Source organism: Leptonychotes weddellii, chromosome 14 (assembly GCF_054177405.1).
Source record: "Leptonychotes weddellii isolate Sample4059 chromosome 14, ASM5417740v2, whole genome shotgun sequence".
In the NCBI taxonomy this organism is placed as follows: domain Eukaryota; kingdom Metazoa; phylum Chordata; class Mammalia; order Carnivora; family Phocidae; genus Leptonychotes; species Leptonychotes weddellii.
This window is the reverse complement of record NC_138382.1, coordinates 781,055-804,110: the sequence shown is the minus strand read 5'-3', so window position 1 is coordinate 804,110 and position 23,056 is coordinate 781,055. Positions and strand designations below refer to the sequence as shown.

Below are 23,056 nucleotides of genomic sequence, written 5' to 3'. Positions count from 1 at the left end.
CTTTATCCATTATAATTTTGACTACATTGTTTTCTATAATTCTTTTAGCAATTGCCATAGGACTTACAAAATGCATACTTAACTTTCCACAGTCTACTTAGAATCAGTATTTTACCACTTCAGTCAGAATGTAGAAATACTTTTGACATTGAGGTCCTTTCCTCTGGCTGCTTTCACAATTTTTTATCTTTATTTCTCAGCAGTTTATGATGTGTCCAGGTATGGATTTCTTTGGGTTTATACTTTTTGGGATTCATTCAGCTCCTTCGATCTATAGGTTTGTCTTTCACCAAATTTGGGAAGTTTTCCACATTATTTCCTCCCCCTCCTACCATAGTTTCTTTATTCCATTTACATACATTAAAAGCTGCATCAGACAATGTTATAATTTTTTGCTACCAGCATCAAACCTGTTTTGAAGAACTCAAGATTAGTCCATCACTTTCACCCAGATATTTACCATTTCTGTTCCTCTTCCTTCAGCCCTTGTGTTCCAAGTGTCTCTTCAGCTATCATTTCCCTTCTGTCTGAAGATCTTTACCAATTCTTTTAGAGCAGGTATACTGGCTACAAATTCTGTTTTTGTTACCTAAGAATTTTTTTTCAGATTCATTCCTGATGAATATTTTCTCTGAAAACAGATTTCTGGGTTGACAGTTTTTTTCTTTCAATGCTTCAGCAATGCTGTGCCACTTTCTTCTGGACTCCATGGTTTCTGGTGAGAAATCTGCAGTCATTTGGCTCCTCTCCAGGACCTGCCTCATTTTCCTCTGGCTGCTTTCACAATTTTTTATCTTTATTTCTCAGCAGTTTATGATGTGTCCAGGTATGGATTTCTTTGGGTTTATACTTTTTGGGATTCATTCAGCTCCTTCGATCTATAGGTTTGTCTTTCACCAAATTTGGGAAGTTTTCCACATTATTTCCTCAAATATTTTTTCAGCATTGCACTCTTTCTCTTCTGCTTCTGGGACCGATGACACAAATGTTAGACCTCCATTTCTTTTCCACAGCCCGTGAAGCTCTATTCATTTTTTTCTAAGTTCTGATTAGTTCAGGTATCTTAGTTTTCAGTTTTCGAGTTTCCATGTGTCTCCTCTTTGTATCCCACTTCTTCACAGATACTTTCCACTTTAACATTTGTTTCAAGAATGTTTGTGACTGCTTGTTGAAGCATATTTACAATAGTTTCTTTAAAGTCTCTGTGAGATCATCCCAACGTCTATTTTATCTTGCCATTGCTAAGCGTTGGCTGTCCTTTTCCAAAGCAAGTTGGCATTTTTATGGTTTTTCATTTCGTAAGTATTTGGATTGCACTGGTTGAATCAGACTGGATTGGATTTTGAATATTATGAGACCCTAAGTCTGTTTACATCCTATGGTGATAGGCTGATATTTTTGCTTTAGCAAGCAATTGACCTACTTAGATTCAAGCTGAGAGTTACAACTCATCTTCTATGACCTGTGGCTATAACATCAGTTTAGTTGTCAGTGTCTTTGCAGTTCTAATCTGACCTGAAACATGTGTGTAGCACTCAGGGGCCAGTCTATCCATCACCTCAGTTCTCAGTTTATTATATGCTAATTAAAATCAGATCCATACACGCACAGGTCAGGGGCAAACCCAGAAGTTCATCAACAACTTTATGGGGTCGCTTTCCCATGCTCCTCCTTTCTGCGTGATTTTCCTGATCCACAGGACTCCCCTTTCCAGCTCCCTAGAGAGAAACCATTCACTTCCACAACTGTGAGGAGCAGAGCCAAGTGGCCGGAGAACAGAAAGTGAAAAAAAGCAATGGGTTTTGGTTCTATAACCTTTGAGCCCTGGCTCCACCCAGCAGAGAAGGGCTCTCCCTTATATCACCATGTTGGCTCCTGTTACTGCTGCTACCCCTCAGAACTTGTCTGTGGACTAGGGCACAAGACAAGGGGGAAGAAAACAGCGAGGGACCCACACCATGCTCTGAGCTTTAGGAGTTCCTTCTTCTTCCTGCTCTGCAAGCCAAAACTAGTGGGCATCTCCTGGAGCTTCCCTGTCTGCACCCAGCATTCACTCCCAGGCTTCATGCTGCCCTGAGGCATCAGAGGGAAATGCCAAGCTCACCACTAGCCCAGAAATCCCTGGAATTTTGGTGCACTTCCCCATCCTCCTGTTGCTACTTACTTCCCAAGTCTCAAAGAGCTGTGCTCTGCACTGGTCCCGGCATATAGCTAGCTTCAGGAAGTGAAGGGCTGGTGTTGTGTGCACACTCCATCTTACCCAGAACCAAAATCTCTGCCTATTTTTTACTATGAGTCAGATAGTGTGTTCATAAAGTTGTACAACTGTGAGGTCCAGACAGTGCTACCTTCCTGCAGAAAGGACCTGAGTGCTTCTGCCTAAGCACACAGCAGGCACCCCGAGGTCACCCTAATGCGGGCACCGTGCTGAGGCAGCTCCTCTCTCTGCCTGGCCTGTCACTTCGCCAGCAGGACTCAGCCCCTTTTCTCGGGGCTGGTGAGCTGTCAAAGCTTCAGTGCTCAGCCTCTCAGTCACCCTGCAGGAATGGGAACTGCCCCCAGGGGAGCAGACCCAGCACTGGGCTCCCTTTAATCCTGGTCTCCATCCCACCCTGGACCCTGGCCTGATCTGCACTGTCCTCAGATGCCCAAATACCTTCAAGCCGACGATCTTTATAATTCATCCAACTTCTCTGATCATCCTCAGTGTTCATCCGAATGAACAGGTCTGCCATCCCTGGAAGTAGCTAATTTTTTTCCCAAATAAACTGGCTCCAAAAGGTTTCCTGAGATCAGTGCACAGATGAGGGAACTAGGGCTTACCTTGGGCATGGCCCATGAATCACTGCAGCACACCAAAAATCAGCTTTATTTCTAGAAGGATCTTCCCCCCCAGTTAACTACATATGTATGCATTAAAATCAAGTAGTAGTTGAGCATATTCTTATTTTAAAAACTGAGCCACTGCAGACAATGCTGCTGCCCCCCTGATCCTTCACCCAGGTTGGGACAGACCCTTTATCTGAGGTCACCAGGTCTCTGTTATTGGCTCCGCTGAGATTTTGTTATTAGGCTGACCTTTTCCCCATAGGAACAAATCTCCAAAAGTACGATGGAAGTCATTGGGAGCACAAGATACAAAATGAAAAATGATTTACAAATATTTTTCACAAATGTGCTATAAAGTTAGGTCAAGTTACATAATTGGCAACTTTTTCCTGCCAGCTTACAGGAAATTAAACCTAAAATCTGTTCAAGTGACTATTTTCAGCCTCCCAAGGGACCAAAGAATCAGGATTTAACCGACAGCCCCAAGGGCAAGCTTGCTGGCATCTGTCCACACAGGGGCAGATCAGTATCAGGCAGATTTCCTTGGGAACAATCTAAAATCAGAGTTTTAGCACTGAAAGGGACTTTCCCACCCCACCCCCAGAACAAGCAGAGCCAGGAGGAGCATGTCCCTGCAGGTGAGTCACACAGAGCGAAGGAGTGAGAGGTGGGAGCCACGTGCCCACACTGGTAAGAGAGAGCAAGGGCAGAGACCTCCCAGTACACTCTTGAGCAGTCCGGGTGTGTCCCCTGCACCATGAAGGTAAGGACTGGCTCAAGCCTGCGTGCCACCTTGACTGGGCTCATTAGGAGGAAAACCAGGCTAGGGATGCAGACGTGACGTGGTCCCAGGCTGCTCTGGGCTGCAGGGTGACTGTGCTGGGGGGAGCCAGCACGCCACATTACCAGGGAGAAGGGCTTGGAACTTCCAGCTGCTCCTACCTTGGCTGGCTTCTGGCTGCATGGAGCTTGGAGGAAGTGGGGGCGAAGATTCAGGGGCCTCCACCGCTGGGTGCTCAGCCACTGGACAGATGATGAACCACCGCTTCCCTGTGTGCAGGACTATGGAGCAGGGCAAAAGCAGCAAGGGAGACCAAGTGAATTTCTCCCGTGGCCAACGGGACCCCCCACCATTGGCACCAGACCTGCACTGGGGAACTCACACCGGTGGGGGGGGCATATGCAGCCCAGTCAGGGGCTACTGGCAGGGCTCACACAACACCCCCAAACACAGGCTTAGCTCCTGGGATGCCTGCAGTGCCGTCAGCGAAGGGTAATGCCAGCCGGGGCCACAGGAGGCAGCGGTGAGTCCACACCGCGCTCAGTCCCCACCAGAACCAGGCCCAGCTCCTCAGGTCAGCCCTGCCCACACCTGGGGAGACGCTCCCCACGCACTGCAGCAACCACCCCCACCCCTGGTGATGACCAAACCCCCTTACGATATGCTCAGTGGGGTCTGATCAAATGCCCACTAAAAGACAGAAAAAGAATGCGGATGGAAATGCCTCCTCCAAAGATGTGTCTGGCTGGCAGATGGGGCCCAGCAGGCAGACGTACCGTTCTGCTGATACACAGGAGCGTTTGCCTGGGACTGGTGACTCTCCTGGTGGAGGTAAAGGGTCAGAAATCAGCAGACCACACGGAACAAGGACTTCCTGCAGAGCACAGCGTGGCCTCAAAACATCCGAGGGGCCTCTGGAGCTCCGACGTTTCCCACCGAACTGAAAGTGCCCACCCTCCCGGCCACCTCACCCAACACTGCGTGACTCACAGGCACCTCGGGCAGGCCTCGTGTGCACAAAGCCTAGGTTTAGGGCGTCAGCAAGCCCCACACCCGGGACTCACCTCCCCGGTGCCCAGGCCGCAGGTGCTGAGGTGTGGTGGGCTCGTCCCAGGGTCAGAGCCACGGTCGACGTCTGTGTCCTCACTGAGCATGTCCTCTGCCTTGTCCATGACGTCTTTCATCTGTTCAATGAACGTCTCCCGCTCTGCCTGCAGGATGAAATCGTGCTCCACCTGCAACGGGACAGGGAACGCTGCTGGGGGGCCGCGGCGGGGGTGGGGGGGCGCATGCCGGTTCTTCCCTGGTGGATCTACTTCACTTCTGCTCTGCACTCAGCCCGAGAGGGGAGCCCCAGCCAGGCGGCTGGCTCCACGAGAGAGGCAGCCCTCGAGGTGATGGGCCAGCACCGCCTGGGGCGGGCAGCCACCTGCAGAGGCCAGGGGCCCCCCGGACAGGAGACGGCCTTGCCGGGCCGCGAAGGCACCCGACCTCACCATGTAGGTGGCAATCTCATCAGGCGCGTCCCCGTCCAGGTCGAACTTGAACGTCACCATTTTGTGGTTGTGTGTCTCTAGCTGGCACTCCACCATCTTGTCGCCCGTGTTGCACACCTACGGGACACGCAGGTGCTGAGACCGGAGCAGGCCGCATCCGGGGAGCCCTGCACCACCGGCCCGCCCTGCCGGCCACTCACGTTCAGGATGGTCAGCCGGGGGCGGCTGGCTCTCTCCTGGCGGGAGCGCGCGCGTGTTGACCGGCGGTGATGTTTCCGGGCGGCCCTGCCTTCCAGCCGCCCTCCGCCGAACGCACCCTCACAGCTGTCGCTCGTCTCTCTGCCAGAGGGCACGTCGGACCCTCCGTAGCTGTGTGGAGACCAAGAGCGTGACAGCAATCTGCAGAGAGCCTCACGCGGGAAGCGTGGATTTTCAGGAATGGCCAGAAAACCTGGAGGGCCCGAAGCCAGCCTTGACCCCACCTTCGGGGCCCCCAGCCCCTTCTGCTGCAGTTCTGTCTTGGGTAGCACTGGTGTCATGGGGAATGGGTGGGCTGTCTGACCCGGGATCTCTGTGCTCGCTGCCTCTTGACCTGTGACTCAGGCCCCACGGGCTCGCAGAAAGTGACAGGATTAAGAAAATCCTCCCCTGTGCCTCAGCTTCCCCACCTATGTACCAGCAACGGGAGCTCGACAACCCCCTGGGACTACTGCACTGGGCTACACGGCCACTGCCCGCATCCAATCCGTCCCCAACCGTGACATGTTCTGTGACGACGGGTGGCCGGCAGCCATGGTGCCGGGGGGCCTGGGGGTGGGCCAGACTGCCCTGCCCTCCATCCTCTGCTGGCCCCCAGGCCTGCTGACTCTTTGTCCACTGCCTCTCCCTCGTAGAACATCCCGGGCACCACAGACAGGCACTAGGATCAGGACACGGACGGGAGTACGAGGCAGCCAGAGCCCAGAGGACCAAGTCAGGCTTGGAAATGGGTGACAACGCTAGAAGCCCTGACTCGTGAGGGGAAGGTGCAGTGGGCGTTGGTGCGAAGCGCAGTGGGTGGGCTGAGCGCAGGGTGAGCCCACGGCCGCCCCCACCGTCCCCAGGGGCCAACGGGGCCGTTACCTCTCGCAGCTCTGCGGGGGGCCGGGCTGCTTGTCCTGGGAGGCCTGCTCCTGAAACAAAACCGCGGACAGGAGACACGTCACGGTGGTAGAGCCGCAGACTGCTGTCTCCCCACCTCCCCGCCCGGAGAGCCGACCACGTGAGGCCGGTATGAGGGTTTTTATCTTGTGTAGTTCCTAAAGGCAGGGGCCCCTCCTTGGCCAACATGTTAACCCACTTTGATTTTCCCCACTGGCGAGCACATGGGCCCAGGAAGGCTTGCCACTGGCCTTCCCGCCACCCCTGAGGGAAGGCCCCGCAAATCTACGTGTAAACGCCACGCTCTCCAGCGGCATGCGTTCGAGGAAAGCCTGACATTCGGGGACAGCGGAGGACAGAACAGCGGGCCCAGGGCACACACTTCCATCTTCCCGAGCGCTTCGCGACTTCCAGAGCCGAGACCTGATACCACCGCACGGGGGGCCGCTGGGGTCAGGGTCAGGGGCTGAGCCCGAGGGCAGGGGGCACACACCTCTGGGGCCGGCTCCACCGTCAGCTGCACGGCTGGGCAGGGGCCGGTAATCCCGGGCCCGGTGGGCGGCAGTGGGCGGGTAGCAGGCGGCAGGAGCGGGGTGGTCTGGATGGGCAGGCCCTGAGAAGCAGCCACCACCGCAGGGGCCAGGGAGCTGGGGAGCTGAGGCAGCTCGGGGACAGTGGGCGGCAACGCTTCCGGCAGAGGTGGGGAGAGAACGGTGGCTGGCGCAGGCGCCACGGGGACCTGGGCGGTGACATCTGTAGCGTATGGAGGCGGGTGGCCAAGCAGGATCTGGGGACACAGGGGACAGGGATGCAAGTCGGAGACTGGCCACGCCTCTGCCAAGGGTCCTGGACCAAGGCGGGCGAGCACACCCGTAGTCCCTCTCCAATACACCCATGGCCGCAGAGCGTGTTAGCACCCAGACTCGGCAGAAACTCTCAGGTCCCTGTTTGCGTACAATCAAACCTAACACCACACTTCGTTTACGAACCCGTAGCTGAGTCCAGCTGAAGCTCCATGGGTGGCATGTACTTAGCACCAAAAACAGCCCCCCACTGCCACCCAAGGGGCCTGACCCACACGCTGCCCCCTTTCCCAACCTGTCAGCCACACTCAAGAGGGACCCGGGGACCTTGGCCTTCAGTGGGCTGGACTCCTCACGGTCCCCTCTGTGACAGCTCCTGGTGGGATGGTTGAGACAAGTGGAAGGAGGGCCCCCCCCTCCCCGTGTAGACGAGCGGGAGCCTCCATCCCGCCCTACCTCTGGGATGAGGTCAGCAGCGGGCAGGCCCACTGCTAGCCCTTCTGGTGTGGGATAGATCAGCAACATGGTGCGTGGGGTCGGATACCGAAGCCGCAGCCTGGTGGCCCCATTCTCTCCTGGAAGAACCCCAGCTGCTGTGTTCAGGGGAGTCCGCTCTCAGCACAGGGAAGCCCGTGAGGTGGCCAGCCCAGCCCGTCAATAAACCACAGACAGCAGGGAGGCCACCAGGCCTGGCCGACGACCTCTGAGTGCACAGTGCCTTCTCCAGCCATCGGCTGAGCAAGCGACCCAGCGCACCAGGCCGGCAAGGCAGCGAGGCACCAGGCCAGGCCCTGACACCGCAGATCCCAGGCCTCCGCTCGGCCCTTCCCTTGGCTTTCCCCAAACAGCCCTGACCTGCGAACGGGCGTAAGCCCGAGTAACAGACTGGCAGGTGCTCATGCAATCAGGCACCAGACCGCAGCACCTCCTCACACCTGGTCATCAACCCAAACTACCCCTCCCTTTGCCAAGAACAAATCCTTTCTGGAATCAGACACTGAGAGTCGACGGCCCAGAGAACCCACGTGCTCTCAGGACGGGGAGTCTAATTCCAGACTGGATCCAGACTGGATCCAGACTGGGTAAGTGCAGGGTGATGCCTGGACCCTCCACGCAGTCTAGGGACAGAGCCCCACCACGAAGCCTAAAGGGGGCTACTGGCCCCACCACACGGGAGAGTCTAAGCTCGGAAGGCCAAGGGCTCGCTGCAGGCACACAGCGGCTGAGGCTGAAAGCCAGGTGGGGGTGGTCCCCCAGGTGAGAGGCCCCCAGGAAACAGGCTGCAAGGTGGAGGGGCTCCCAGGCGAGAGGCCCCCACTCCGGCTCCTCTCCTCGCACAAAGATGGAAAACAGCCCTGGAGCTCCAAACCACACGTGGGCTGTGCGGGTGTGGAGCCCCGGGGAGGCCTGCCCATCCAGCAGGGCCTGTCACCCTCGTCCCGTCACCGTCAGCATGGCAAGCAGCCTGAGGTCCCCACCGGACCCCAGACGTCGTCCTTGTCTGCTGTGTGCCCCTCAGAGCCCTGTCTGCCTCACCGCCTGGCTGCTGAGATGGGGGTGAGCCCACGCCGGGGCTGCCAGACCCCGCCCAGGGGACGGCAGGTGCCCTGACGCCCACCATGCCACCACAAGCAGCTGCAACTGACCCTCAGAAGGGCCCGATGGGGGACCCACAGTCACCCCAATTCCCGCAGCTCTGGAGGCGGCGGACGTCCTACACGCCCGAGGAACAGGCCTGCTCCCCCACCCCCGCTCTGCCCCGGGTCAGGGTACTGAGGAGCAGAGACCGGGGCCCTCTCGAGCCTCAGAGTTAGACGCTAAGACATGGCCCGGCACCTGGAGGGCGGCCCTGCGCGGCAGGCGGATTACCTGGCTTCCCGCCCCGCCCGCCGGAGCAGCCTGCTCGGGAAGGCGCGCAACGCTTGGCTGGCGGGGCTGCGGCAGGGTGGGAGGCGCCGGCTGTGCAGGGGCGGCCCGCGCGTTCTGCGCCGCGAGGAGGGGCGAGGGTGGGACGTCGCCGGGCACCACCTGCGGGAAGGGCGCCGGGTACGCGGGCTGGGCCGGGAGCGGGGCCGCGGCAGCAGGGTGAACGGACAGGGCGCCCACGCCCTGAGGGGCCACGGCCAGCAGAGGGATGGCGGTGGCGCCGGCTGCCGCGCTTGGCACAACGGTCCTGCACGGCACAGCCAACGGCGCCCCGGCCGGGTGCGGCAGCTTGACCGTCTGCGCGGGCAGGGGGGCGGCGGCGGCGGCGCCGAGGGGGAGGCTCGGCAAGATGACGGCGGGAGAGAAATACTGAGGGGGCGCACGCGCGGCGGGCCCGCTGGCGGCCGGCAGGTCGGGGAGAGCTGCGGGGAGGCCGTCGACGGGGGCCAGGGGCGCGATGGGCGGCCCCACGGGAAGCGGAGGCACCTGGAAGAGACGGAGGCGCGTGGGCGTCAGCCGGCCTCTGCCCCGCCCGCCGCGCGCCCGCACCGCCCGGAGGACCCCGACCGCGACCCCAGGCCAAACGGGGCTTCGGAGAGCAGCCCCTGGCGCCGCGGTCCGCCCCGTTCGGTGGGCGGCTGCAAGGACAGCGGGGGGCTCAGGTCTGGGTCTCGCAGGGCCCACCAGCTCCGCAGCTCGGGCGCGTCTTCGGAGAGCCAGGACGTCAGGGCCACCAGACGGGCCCTGAGGGTCTGAAGACGCTCACAGAGCCCAAATTCTGTGGCGGGCCGTGTCAGGGAGAGCACGCCCTTGAGCGCCCACGCGCCGAGGCAGCGCCCCTGCGCTGCGGGGCCCGGGGAGCGGGCCTCTCCCGACAGCGGAGCTCTGGACACTTCGTCTGGTCCTGCATCCTGGAGACGCCTGGCGTCTGACCTCGTGGAGTGAGCGCTCCAACATTTCAGCTTCTCCAGTAGTTCTGTCTCTAAACCTTCCTGGTGGGGGGCGCCTGGGGGGCTCGGTCGGTGAAGCGCTGCCTCGGGCTCAGGTCGTGGCCCCGGAGTCCCGGGATCGAGTCCCGCGTCGGGCTCCCTGCTCGGCGGGGACTCAGCTTCTCCCTCTGACCCTACCCCCACTTGTGCTCTCTCTCTCTCTTAAATAAAAAAGAATCTTTGATAAAATAAATAAACCTTCCTGGTGGCCGGCACACCAACTCCATCACGTGATACGCGCCTCTGCGCAATTAGAAAGCAGCTGCCGTGCGCCAGCCGACTTCTGTGTACTGGAGAGCAAAGGGCCGTTCAACCGGACGGTGAAAACAACCTGATGTGGCTGTGATGGGGACGAGGCCCGGTGACAGAAAGAAACTTCCGGGTGGTGCCCGCAAAGTGCAGGGACACTCACATCTTCAAACCAGGCAGCACGTCACGGCCCAGTCCCACCGCCACGATGTGATGGACCCATGAGATGGAAGCTGTGGATGGCACCACGCGCCATCCAGAGTCACGGGTCACTTGAAGCCGTGGACGCCCCGGGACCACAGTCAGCACAGCCTGGGTGGCTCCGTGACGGACAGGGGCCGTAGCGTTGTGCTCCACCCTGGCTCCTCCGGCCCTGACCCGGGACCAAAGCGCTCCCTGGCCTGGATGGACATGCTTGGGAAAGATGCCAAGGGCAGGTGGGCACGGCCGCCCACCCGCAGGGAGCGCTCCGACCTGTCGACCCACGAGCACTCGCAGCCGGAGGACGGAGTGGGCAGCCAGGCTGGGGATGCGGACAAGGTGGGGGCGGGGCGGGGCTACCTGAGCAGGCACTTGAGAGAGCGGCCGCAGATGTGCCGGTGGCATCTGGAGGGGCTTCAGCTGAGCAGGGGCCAGCACCCGGGACGTCGGAGCGAGGTAGGGAGGCAGGTGGGGGGGCACCGGCTGGAGAGGGCCCACGGACGGTGCGGCCAGGACAGGCGGCAGGGGCGCCGGCTGGGCCAGCGGAGGAGGCTGGGGAGAGAGGGGGCTTCTCTTAGACCCACGTCCTGCTGAGACACCCCCCACCACGTGCTTAGACACGACCGAGAAAATCGACTCCCACACACACATGCACACACACACACACCCAGCCTGGAGCCCGACACACGCAGATCTGGGGGAAATACTCCGCGTAAGTGGTGCCCCTCCAAGTGCTATGGATCCAGGAACCCCCACTCCCACCTGCACCCCAGGCCCCAGGGAACCGCAGAGAAGGAGCAAAGGGGGCCCAGGCCCACCTGAGACCCACAGGCCCTGGGCCAGCAGACGTCGCTGCCCACCCACACCGGGCTGGAAAGACTGAGAGACCCATGGGTGGGGCCAAGCAGGGGCAGCCCACACTCACCTGGTGGCCAGGGGGCGCAGGCTGGCCTGGGCCCGTCGGCACGGGGGCAAAGCTTATGGCCGGCTCTGGGAAATGCTGCTGTGGGAGCGGAGGGTGGGCTGGGGGCGGGATGGAGCCCACCGGCAGGCCAGGCTGCAGAGAGCACAGATGACCACGCTCACCAGCTGCCCGGAGGCCCCCACCTGGCTTGCACGCCACAGCTCCTGGGCCCCGTCCCTCACTCCCTGAGCCTGTCACCCTAGCTGGGACTTTTCCCTAGGCCCAAAGCTTGGCACAGGTGAGATGTGGCAGCCCCTAAGCTGAGAATGGCCACTGCTCCTAACCAAGGAATGTTCTGGAACTTCAGCTCCACAGGATATTATGCAACTGTGAGAAAAGAACATCCTAAGGGGCTTTGCAGAACCAGGGAGAGACACCGTTCCAACGTGTGGTGGGAGAAAGATACAGACGCACTTGCTTTCCGTCTACAGGACCGGATGAAACACATGCACACAGATACGTCACAAACAGGATTCGGAAGGACGTGAACAATGGGGGATGGCGGCGGGATCCCCAGTGGTGTGGCCACCAGGAGAAACGGGCCGCGGGCCTGAGTCCTCACTGCCAGCAGCAGCCCAGACATGGCCCAGGAAAGAGCCCGAAATCTGAGCACTGGGTGTTGGATGCTATCAAGGAACAGCTGCTAATGTGTTCACTTTTAGGTGTAATAAGGTGGTCGGAGTCTGTTTTCAAGAATCTCGATCCCACAGAGATACGGACTGAAATCCTTACAGGCAAAACGTCTTTCTGGGGTTTCCTTAGAAATACTGGGGCTGTGGAGGAAGCAGGTGTGAACACGGGGAGGGCGTGTGAGGCGGAGGGCCCAGGCCTCCACACCGACCCGAAAGGTCCTCTGGTTTTCTGGGGACTGGGACCTTCCACTCACTGCATCCTCCACAGTAAATGCTCCGCGAGAGCAGCATAAAGAGGGACGTTTATCTGAAGCCACAGTGCAGAATGAGCCGTGGTCCCGGGCCCAGCGGGAAGCAGCAGCTTCGGTGCCCGGAGGCCTCAGAGTGGCTGGTGCGCAGACTCCTCCATCAGCCCCAGGGAGGGGGGGGGGCATCACCAGGGCAACCCTCCTGGAGGCCCTGATGCACCCCGGGGACCCCCACGCCCCCCGCCTGTCCCAGGGGACTGTCCGCAAACAGGCAGGGACACGGGACAGAGTGCTCTGGCCTCGCCTGTGTGGGGTGCATCCGGCCCGGGGCCACGAGGGCCTGCGTGGAGGGTAACGGTGGCCAGGGAAGCCCGACCCTGCACCTAGGAGGGAGGGGGCCAGCGGAACATTCCTGCTGTGCCCCGGGACTGGCCGCCCAAGGCCAAGCCGCCCCACTCCGGGGCGACAATCCGCCTTTTCCTAAACAAGTTCCTCCTGCCGTTTAAAATCTGTGTCACTTCATCTCAAGAAACTAGCAAAGCAACAAACGGCAGCTGGACATGAGTCTGGGCTCCCGGCAGCGAAGGCAAAGGCGCTGGCCGCCCCAGGGGACAGGGACGGAGCCCAGGCAGCACCAGGACGGCGGGGGCCTGGGGCCCAACTGTCCCTCCAGACCCTCCCCCGCCCACTCAAGGCCGGCGCTCTGCAGCTGGCCTCCTGGGACTGGGAAGCCAGGGCCCTATCTGCTTCCTCCAGCATGAACAGAAGCGTTGAAGAACGAACACCACACGTGACCCCCTGGCCTAGCTACGCCCGGGTCGCCGTCGGGCCAGGTCTCCACATCACAAACCACCCCCCAGGTTTCTCCAATGTCACTGCACTCTTTCCGCGATCCTGCCACTCTCCCACTTCTAACATTCGATGGCCGCGTGGTATCTGGTGGAGAACGGCCAGGAGCTACTGAACTCAGCGGGGTGGACACGGGCTGGACACTCCTCTGGGACCCCAGCCCGGCCGCAGGGCGAGATCCTGCCAGGTCCGTCACAGTTCTGAGGCCCCGGCTGTCCCTGGGCTCTGCGTTTGTACTCTCTCACCTGCTGCACCCTCCAGTGACCTTCGAGGGCGGCCCGCCCGGGGGGCCTGACCACAGGCCGCTGCAGCCTGGACGGCCTGGGGGACACGGGGCCACGGGGACAGGGTCTCTGCCCGAGGGGGTGGGCTGACTCACCGTGGCAGGCTGCTGGTAGGTCCCCAGAGAGGGCAGGCTGTAGGGCAGGACCGGGCCGTCGCTGACGCTCACGCTCACCGGGGGGCTGCACACACACTGGGTGGGGGGCGGTGCCGCATCTGCCAGCGAGCCCAGCACCACACTCTGCTGGCTGCTTTGTGAGTCCGAGTACACCGTGGAGCCCTGGCCACTGTCGAAGGTGCTGTCCGCTGGGGAGGACAAGGGCACGGCTCAGAGTGGACATCCCCAAACATCAGCCCCACGGCACTCCACCCAAGTCTCAGGGAGCGCGAACAGGCTCAGACACGATGCTCTGCTGGTCCCTGTGCTCTTCTGCAAACTAGGCTTGGTCGCGCTCCCTGGTCACCTGAGTCCTAAGTGCATGTCATTCTGGACCACAGACCCTAGGATGCAGGGGGCGGGGGCTGTAACGCCCCACCCCAACACCACCTGGCGTCTGGGGGTCACCCACATGGGTGCCACGAATCCCGGGTGGGCCCCTTACACAATCCTCGGCAGGAAGCACAGTCACGTCCACCCCGGCTGCAGACAGGGACCTCACCTGTCCCCTGACCGGGCCTTGAGAGTGAGAGCTCAGTGAGCTCTTCAAAGGCATGAGGGGTCTCCTGTAGGAGGCTGATGGCAGGCATGCCCAAGTCAGGAGAAGCTAGAGTCACCTGTATTTCATGGGGAGGGACTCTGACCAGTTTCACCACCACAGCAAGGAGCCCGAAGCAGGAAGAGCTGGGTCCAAACCCAGTCCTCACGACACGGGCCCGGGTCTAACCTGGCTGGAGAACGAGGCTGACGAGGCCCCCACCCCGCAGAGAGGCTGACAGGGGGACCCAGAGGCTCTCCGGCCCGAGGAGGCCTCCCAGAGGCCAGCCTCCCCTGCACCTGCGGTCACAGTCCATCAACGCGGGCCACCGTGGACAGAGCCACCCACCACACACGAGGCACAGCCCGCAGCCACAGGCTCGCCTCCCCAAGACGCACCTAGGAAGACAAACCGCCCCCGAGGCCAGGCCAGCGAGCAGGGAAAGCAGAGCCCTGCATGAAATGGCACTTCCAGAAGCTGCATGCACACCAAGACTTGCCACCCACGCACCGAGCACTTCAACGCGGGCGCCTTCCAGGGCGCCAGCATCGCGCCCATTTGTGATTCAAGCAAATGGAGTAAAAGGGAATCCCACTGGCTTTACATCAAAATAATCTGTCCCAGGGGCCGATCAGGGCATATTTCAACCTGGGAAGACACGCGAACGCCAAGGTCTCATTGCACAGAACCAACCCAACCAGCGGCTCCGACTTAGAGTGAGGAAGCTGGCAGTCTATTTTACCTACACACAGAGACAGAGAGAGAGACAGACAGACACACAGAGAAAGAGAGAAAGATAGATACGCAGAGACACACAGAGACAGAAATAACAGAGAAAGAGACACAGAGACAGATAGAAACAGACACACAGAGACATGTAGACAGAGACACAGAGAGAGAAAGACACACGGAGACAGAAATACAGAGATAGAAACACAGAGACAGACACAGAGACACAGAGGGAAACACAGAAACAGACAAACTGTGTGAGCAAAAGGGAAACGTGTACAAACTTGGCAAATGTCACATAAACCAACTCTAACCATACACACAGCACTGTAAATTTTTAAAGGGTATGTGTTTGTTATTTCTATAATTAAAAATTAATTTAGGGCGCCTGGGTGGCTCAGTCGTTAAACGTCTGCCTTCGGCTCGGGTCATGATCCCAGGGTCCTGGGATCGAGTCCTGCATCGGGCTCCCTGCTCAGCGGGGAGCCTGCTTCTCCCTCTCCCACTCCCCCTGCTTGTGTTCCCTCTCTCGCTGTGTCTCTCTCTGTCAAATAAATAAAATAAAATAAAATAATTAATTAATTAATTAATTTAAAAATCGTCTTTAGGGGCACCTGGTGGCTCAGTCAGTGGAGCATCCAGCTCTTGGTTTTGGCTCAGGTCATGATCTCAGGGTCGTGGGTGTCTGGCTCTTCGCTCAGTGGGGAGCTGCCTGGGATTTTCTCCCTCTCCCTCTGCCCCTACCCCCGCCCAGACACGCACGCTTTCTAAAAATAAATTTAAAAAAACAAAAAATTGAAAAATTAAAAAATCATCTCTAAACCTACCGCAGTCGCTGGGTGCTGGCCCACACCCTCTCGCTGAGCCTGATGTGGGCTGAGGTGGGTAGCTCTCACACCACGTGGTGGAGAATCCTACCGCGATGTTCGCCGTACCTTCCGCTGTGCGCATGTCTGCCCGCCCATCGGGTCCCTTCCCCAGTGATGTGTGCGCAGCCTGGAGTCCCATCATTTCACCTTTACGAGGCGCAGAGTTTTCAGGCCATCCACACACACTGAGGCCAGAGGGACAGCCAAGCACGGGCCCTGTGTTCGGACCAGAGCGCAGTGCAGATGCGTGTGTGGGGTGTGTGGGGTGCGGGGACACGGAGGTGCGTGTGTGTGTGCAGCATGCACATGGGTGCAGGTGTATGTGTATGCACACGCATGTGGGTGTGTGAGCGATCAGACGTGCACATTACTTTCGGAAGTTACCACTAAGAGGTAACGTCAGTGGCCTCTGGGGAGGAGCACTAATCGGCCTTTCCTGCACACCCTCTTGTACTGTTTGAATTTTACACAACGTCTACTTTACAGAAAGCACCGCAAACGAGTGAAACACGTTTTGAGAGTGTGGCTGCCGTCGAAGCGAGAGAGCTGCTGAGAGTCGACAGGAAGAGGACATTTGCGACAGACCACCCACCCACACTGAACCCGCCTGAGATCCCTGTCTGTACGGTGGGCCGGGCCAGTGCCGGGACCCCCGACCACAGCAGAGTGTGGTGGTCTCTCCGTTGCCGCCTGGAAACTGTCCCCCCGACAGTCAAGTTTTTAAAGTGGGAAGTGGCGTGTCATGAGGAAAGCTTTTTCCAACACGAAGTGTATGCTCATTAATTAATTTTTTGGTCTGTCGAAAAATGGAGCGATGATGTAGTGACTTTATTCTCTGAGGAAACCTGAGCAGGTCGGAAGGAAGCCAACGGCAAGCAAACGGTCTCCAAGTGACACGCAGCTACTGGTTTGAATTTAAATAGCCTACTTTGAAGAACATTAACTATGATTTTAATGATAAATGAAGTATGTGCCTATTAAGTAAATCGAACAGGCTATTTTGGTCTTTCGACGTGAACCACCTGAAAGAGCGGCCTGGGCAGGCTAAGTTCTACTTGGCACTTATTCACAGGATGGACAGGAAACACCACGTCCTGATCCTCAGCTCACAGCTGCATTTTTAGGCCACCGAGGGCAAAGGTCAGGACACCGTTCTGCCTGGACGTGCAGAAAACGCTGACCTTCCCTCCCAGTGTTCTGAGATTCAGAGTGATTCCCAGCAACCCACCGCTGACACTCTGGGAAATGTGGTAAAGGTTTCAGAGGTCGGGTACTACAAGGGGCATGACCTTGGGGACAGATAATCCCAATGGCAATGGTCACGGCTCAGAGCATCATGACCGCTGGAGACCACAGCCATCCGTGGCCCCAGGGCAACAGTGTCCCTGCGGGGACGCGCCCACCAGGCACAGGACTGACGTCCCCTGCACGGAACAAGGAGCCGGACGGAGCGCTCCATCCCGTTGGCTTGGGGCACGGGAGGCTCTGGATCTGTCTGCCCGTTTGTCCCCACCTGTCCTGAGAAGCTGGGCTTCGGGGAGCCAAAGACACCCCAGGGCCCGCCCCCGGAAGAAGGCTCGCCGATACCTGCGTCCACGCCCGCGGCGTGCACAGGGCTTGAGGGTGCGGGGAGGGCGGCACTCACAGGCCAGGGAGGTGGCGCTGGCCGGCAGCGTGGTGGGGAGGAGGTGCTGGTCCGCCTCAGGTTCCTCGGGCTCCGGCGGGCCGCCCTGCGCGTGATAGGTCACCTGGACCTGCAGGGGTGCAGGTGGGCCCCTGGCCTTGTCAGGGCTGCCTGGGTCCCGCTGCTCCGGGGGCTGCAGAGCCGGCCAGATCCTCTCCCGCCGCCACTGGATCAATGCCACACGGTCGCGGATGGACTTGGCCACAATCTTCACGTCACTCTCGTGGAAGAATCCCGACTCAATCTGCAAAGGGAGGCGTCATGTCATTACTGGGGCCCTGCCGTCTGCACCACCACCTCCCGCTCACGGTGTCTCTGCAGAGGTCCCTCCTCAGGCCCTCACCCCACCTCTAGAGACGCTCTCATCTTCCCATTAGGAAATACCCTCCCGCCAACGGTAAATCTGCAGGGAGCACGGCCCTCTGAGCCTGCACAGCCCCGCTCCTGGGACAGTGAGGACGCGGCAGGTGGTTGGGCCCGCCGGGTGAGGGGAGGGGAGAGACCCTCAGCTGCCTCCCGCAGGCGGGCCCTGGGCATTCCCCGAGAAGGCACGGACGGAACAAGGCGCACCCTGTGTCTTGAGGCCAGGAGGGTAGGCACCCATGCCCAGAAAATTCTGAACCCAGGTGAGCATCAGGAGAGCGTCTGGGAAGGAGCCCTGGACCTCCGGGAAACGTCACGGCTCTCCCTGAGGAAATCCCTGGTAAAACCATGGAACAGCAGAGGCCAGCGTCCACACCGACGCCACAGCAGCCCCGTGTGGGAAGGGAGAAAGCGCTAAGGTCTTGGCACTGGTCAGGAACGGCGAGCTCGTGGCTTTCCACACACAATAGAGAGAAGCGCGCCCAGATGCAGACGTGAGCGTGTGGAAGGGCACGGTGCGAGCCTGCAGAAACCTGGGCAGGCCTGCGGAGGCGCCCGGAGTCTGGCCAGCGCGAGCGGGTGGGGGGAGGAGGACGAGGGGCCTAGACACCTCGCTGGGCCTGAAAGAGAGGCGGACCCAGAGAACTGAGGGGACGTGCAGGAGGACACAGGCGTCCGCACCACGGGCCAGACGTGCACAATCTGGGCATCAAAAGGCACAGCGACCCCACGATGGTTGGAGGAGTGTGTCCCCAAGTGCACACGAGGGGAACGCAGCTATCACTGCTGGTGCGGGGCCACATGGCAGGCCACGGTGTGCCCTGTCCCTCCCACGCGCGGATCACTGTTCACGGGAAGCTGAATCATCAGTGGCCCAGGGAACCACCCACCGGCTGAACATCGAGTCTCCTGCCAGGAGCCAGGTGGGCGGGCATGGCTGCCGAAGGACCCTCAGGCCTGGTCAGCCCCAGCCAACACCCCAGCCATGCGGCGTGGGGAACCCAGAACCAGAAGGACCCACTGAGCCACTCCCGGACCCCGGACCAGGAGGACGCAGGAGACCACAGGCCTGTACGGAACCGCGTCTGAGGGACGTACCCTGTGGCCACTGGTAACTCACCAACAAAACCACAGTCCACAGAGCTACAGGTAAGCGGAGGGTTTGGTGAAGATGGGTGTTTACCCAGCTCCAAGGGACAGCCCGTGACATACGGTCACCCCCCACGCAGACTGTGGGCAGACACCCCTCGACCGTGTGCCCACAGGGAGTGTCGTCCAGGGCTGGCCACGGTGAGGACACGGCCCCACACCACGTGCTCCAACAGACACGCCGACGTGACTGCGAAGGAGCTGCGCTGGTGCCCGTCATGGCAGGATAACCAAGACGGTCCCACCCCGAGGAGCTCCTGCCTTGAGGGAGTCACCCCACATCGGGGGGCGCCTGGCAGCCCCGAAGTGGCTCTCCCGGACCTGACCGCGGACGCAGCTGAGCAGGAAAGCTGCTGTCTGTGGGCAAAGACGCGGGCACGTTCGAGGTGGCAGGGCATCGGCCTGGATGTCCTCAGACGGTTCTTTGTTGCACATTTGCAACTTTTCCGTGAGTTCGTGACTGATTGGTTCAAAATCTCTCCACCCCGCTGGACAGAACGAACCGTGTTAAAATCCCGCAGACCTCTGGGCAGTCGGCCTCCCGCCTGCCTCGGGCACGGGCAGCAGCGGTGTGAGCAGCAGCACGTGGCCAGGACGCGGGCGAGGGGCGGGGGCCGAGGTCAGGGCCGCCTGCCCGCCGGGCCCGGCCGGAGACCGCTGACAGGGAGGCGCCCCGCAGACGCGCCTGCCCGCTGCTTCTATTTTCTGCCCGTGGCCTAGTTTTCCTTCCGTCTCTGTCCTCGCGGTCACACCCCCCCGCAATCCTCTCCAAGGTGTTTCTTCTATTTTTTCCCAAACGGGGAGAACTTAGCCCCATTCTCTGCCACGCTGAAGCGTCGGACCCGGAGGCCGCGAAGGCAGGAGGGGCTGGTGCGCAGACACCAGGACCCTGGGCTGGGCTGCGAGCCCCTCTCCCGGGGTCCTCACGAGGTCGCTTCCGGGTCAAAGCCAGCCCAGGCCCCCACAGAACTCGCCCTTCTCTCAGCACCTGGGGCACTCGATGGGTCCCCTGCGCCCGCCCGTGAGCCAGCCGCTGGGAGCTGGTTTTAGGTGACAACATGGGTGTGGGGGTTCACTGGTGCTGGGCCCCGCATTTGGAAGAAGTAGGTGTGATCCATTACAGCTGTTGGTGAGTGACCACCCAGAGCGGCCGGGGGCAGCGAGCCCTGAAACGCTGCCCACGAGGGCTCCTCGGTCGCGCGCCTGGCCCAGAGGCGGCCTGGAGAAGCCCCGGAGAGGGAGGGTCTGACCCAAGGCGGGATCTGGGGCTACAGGCGGGCGGGGCGGCTGGGACCGCCGACAGGAGAGGCTCCCCGCCAGGAGCCGGGAGCAGTGGCCAGGCCCACCAGGGGCGCTCACACCGGGCCGACTCCCCGCCGTGGGAATGGGCCACTGTCGGCTCATCACTGGCTCATCCTCGTCCCCGAGTGGAGGGGGGTCCGCATCGTTCTGCCATCGTTCTTCAACCAAACACAGCGATGCGCGGAAGGCACGGATGCCGCATGGCCAGTAGGACGCTCCTCACGAGAAGGTGCTTTTAAAGATGATGAGGGGAGGCGCTGGGTCAGGGGTCTCCACTGTGAACTCATGGACACCGCCCGCTGAGTCCAGCCAAGAGCCAGGGGAGCCGCGCTGACGGGGGGCGAGGCGGCAGGCCCACGTGGGGGCACGGGACCTGCGGGGTCCGGGATGCGGAGGGGTCGCTCAGGAGGATGGGTGGTCCTAGAAAAGGTCCCAGGTCCCGTGTGGGCACCACCACATCCTACAGCTCAAGAGCGTGTCAACGGAACCGAGAACGGACCCAGGCTGGAGGAGATGCCTGGTCCAACTGAGGCACAGGAATCCATCTGTGCCGCGGTCTCATCGTCCCCAGGCACTGCCATGGCACTTGACCCCTGCTGGGCTCTCGCCCGAATCCATCTTGGGCAGGAGGGCTCCCTGGCCGCGTGGAGCAGGCATGGTGCTCACGGGAGACCCGGAGCTGCTGGCCTCCCGTGCTTCCCGAGGCGCCCACACTGGCCCGGCCCCGCCAGCCCTGATGGACACAGTCCTCACCGCCGCCCCAGGGACCCACCTCCCTTCCCCCTGCCACCGGGACAGCGCTAGCTCCTGGCCCGGTCCCCCATTCCCGTGGGCCCCCCAGGACTCTCAGCACTCGCCCTTCGCTCCGGCCTGCACGCCCCCTGGCTCGTGAACGTTTGTGCGTTAAGCCGGGCAGCAGGTGGGAGGGGACCGCCCTGCTGCAGCACGAGGACAACAGCAGCCCTGAATCCCGGGACTGATGTGCTGCTCACCACAGCACAGCTCCCGCTCAGCACCCAGCAGCTCAACAGCCTCTCGGACGTGCAAGCGACACGCCGAGTTGGAGCCACGAAGAGCGGCGCTGTCCCGTGTCTGGGCCCAGGGATGTGGCCGGCAGCTGGGAAGGTGCGGGTGGTCCTGACCTGGGCTCCTGGCCACCGGCGGATGTCCTGCTCGCCACACGTGCAGGACACTCAGCCTGCCAGCCCTGCCCTGATGCACCACGCACGGCAAGATCCTGGGACTCTCACCGCCCGCCGCACCGGGCCTCGGCCCTCAGCCCACACCTGCCGTGGCGCAGCTGGCTGTTCCCTCATCCGAGCAGGGGCTGGAGGACCGGTGTGGACTCTCGTCCCACCCTCCAGGGCCAAGTCCACACCCTCCTCCTCGAAACCCACCAGGGCCAGGGGGTCTCGCCGCGAAGCCCCGTTTCTGAAAGCCGTGCTCCATTCGGTAAGGCCTCCCCTGCAGCGAGCGTGGTTTCACTCGCGCTCGCTTTCTACACGAAAATCAGTGTCCCCTTCCTCACGTGCGCCTTTCCCTCCGAGATGCTGAACACCCTACGCCCCTGCTCCCGGGCACCGCGCCCTCAGCAACAAAGTGAAAGATCAAACCAAAGGCCACATTCACGCGGCCAGCCAGACTCTGGCCAACACAGGCCCTTCCTCAGACACCCGGGCCCCCAAGTCCCTCCGCGCCCCGCTCCTCGGGGCCCCTCGCCGCGCGGCCTCGGGGCAGATGCTTCAGGGCAGCGGGGGCCCCACCTGCGCTGTCCTTCGCCAACACACGCACCCCACGGGCGGGATCCGCGCGCCCCGGACTGCCCGCCCACCGCGGGGCCACACCCCTGTTCTGAGCTCCTGCGCATCTCTGGAGACCACGGCTTTCCAGGCACACCCCTGCCCCGTGGGTACCCGCCACCGCCCTCCACAAGCAAGTGCCCCGTTACCATCTCCTGCGCCACACCGTCAGGCGTCTCCTTCTCCAGGTCAAAGGTGAACTCTATGGCCCCATTGTCCTTGGGCTTGCCCTTCAGTTTCTTGGGGTCCTCAACCCAGAGCCGCAGGGCGATGGTAGACTTCCTGCCGTGGTCTTCCTCCGCCAGTTCCACCCTCACGCCCGTGTCCTCTGCGAAGAAGGCGTGGCTGAGCAGGTCCTTGATCTCGTACCTGAGAAGGGGCAGCCAACGGGACGGTGAGGGCATGGCTGCTGGCGAGGCCCCAGAGGGCCCGGCTCCCTCTAGAAGGCCCTCTGGCCACGCAGCGGGCAGTGCGGTCCTCGAGGGCAGCGCACGACAGAGCACTCCCAGGGTGAAGGGAGACTGACGCCTGAACACAGCCAGCTGCACGGCACCAAAGGCTGCTTCTCCCTCTCCTTATAAAAGGGCAACGTCCCCATCGCAAGAGGCTCCGGGAAGTGAAGTTTCCAAACCTGGCTCCGCACCCTGCAGACAGGCCTGCCGCAGCGCCATCAAACCCCCAGGGTCACAGGTGAGGCTGAACCGCGGGGCCCTGGGCGTCCCGGCTGCTGGGTGTGGTCACAGTAACCACGCCCCATCCCTAAACAGGAGCTTGTCCGGGTGCCATCCTGGGCCTGGCTTCCTCCCAGCGTCCTGTCTGATCCGGCGGCCCCTCCCCTATTCCTGCGTCCCATGGACAGGCGGAGGAGCCCACGCCCTGTGGACGCTCACCACCCAGGAAAGGGGAGCAGACACATGCCTGAGGGGGCCCCTGGGGAGCAGAGGTCGTGGCCCCTGCTGGTCCTGGTCTGGAAGGTGGTCTTGTGGGGTCTGCTCTGAGGGCTCTTTAGCTCTACATGGTTGTTTCTATACTTCTCTGATGGGAGTTCTACTTCACGATTTCTTAGTTATTTTCTCT

The 23,056-nt window shown here is 60.7% G+C and overlaps 1 protein-coding gene across 5 annotated transcripts in view; it reads right to left on the bottom strand.

Moving 5' to 3' along the window:
* The window catches only part of WNK2 (WNK lysine deficient protein kinase 2), a 93,656-nt gene that overhangs the window by 39,565 nt on the left and 31,035 nt on the right, over positions 1-23,056 (bottom strand). For all 5 annotated transcript variants that reach the window (XM_081802711.1, XM_081802712.1, XM_081802710.1 and 2 more), the window contains 13 exons: positions 22,129-22,348; positions 17,328-17,610; positions 13,487-13,695; positions 11,340-11,471; positions 10,775-10,966; positions 8,919-9,461; positions 6,740-7,033; positions 6,229-6,278; positions 5,307-5,475; positions 5,107-5,223; positions 4,675-4,845; positions 4,387-4,432; positions 3,772-3,891 (listed from right to left, as the gene is read on the bottom strand). In XM_081802711.1, the coding sequence (XP_081658837.1) occupies positions 3,772-3,891; positions 4,387-4,432; positions 4,675-4,845; positions 5,107-5,223; positions 5,307-5,475; positions 6,229-6,278; positions 6,740-7,033; positions 8,919-9,461; positions 10,775-10,966; positions 11,340-11,471; positions 13,487-13,695; positions 17,328-17,610; positions 22,129-22,348 (2,546 nt within the window). The remainder of the gene's footprint in view (positions 1-3,771; positions 3,892-4,386; positions 4,433-4,674; positions 4,846-5,106; positions 5,224-5,306; positions 5,476-6,228; positions 6,279-6,739; positions 7,034-8,918; positions 9,462-10,774; positions 10,967-11,339; positions 11,472-13,486; positions 13,696-17,327; positions 17,611-22,128; positions 22,349-23,056) is intronic.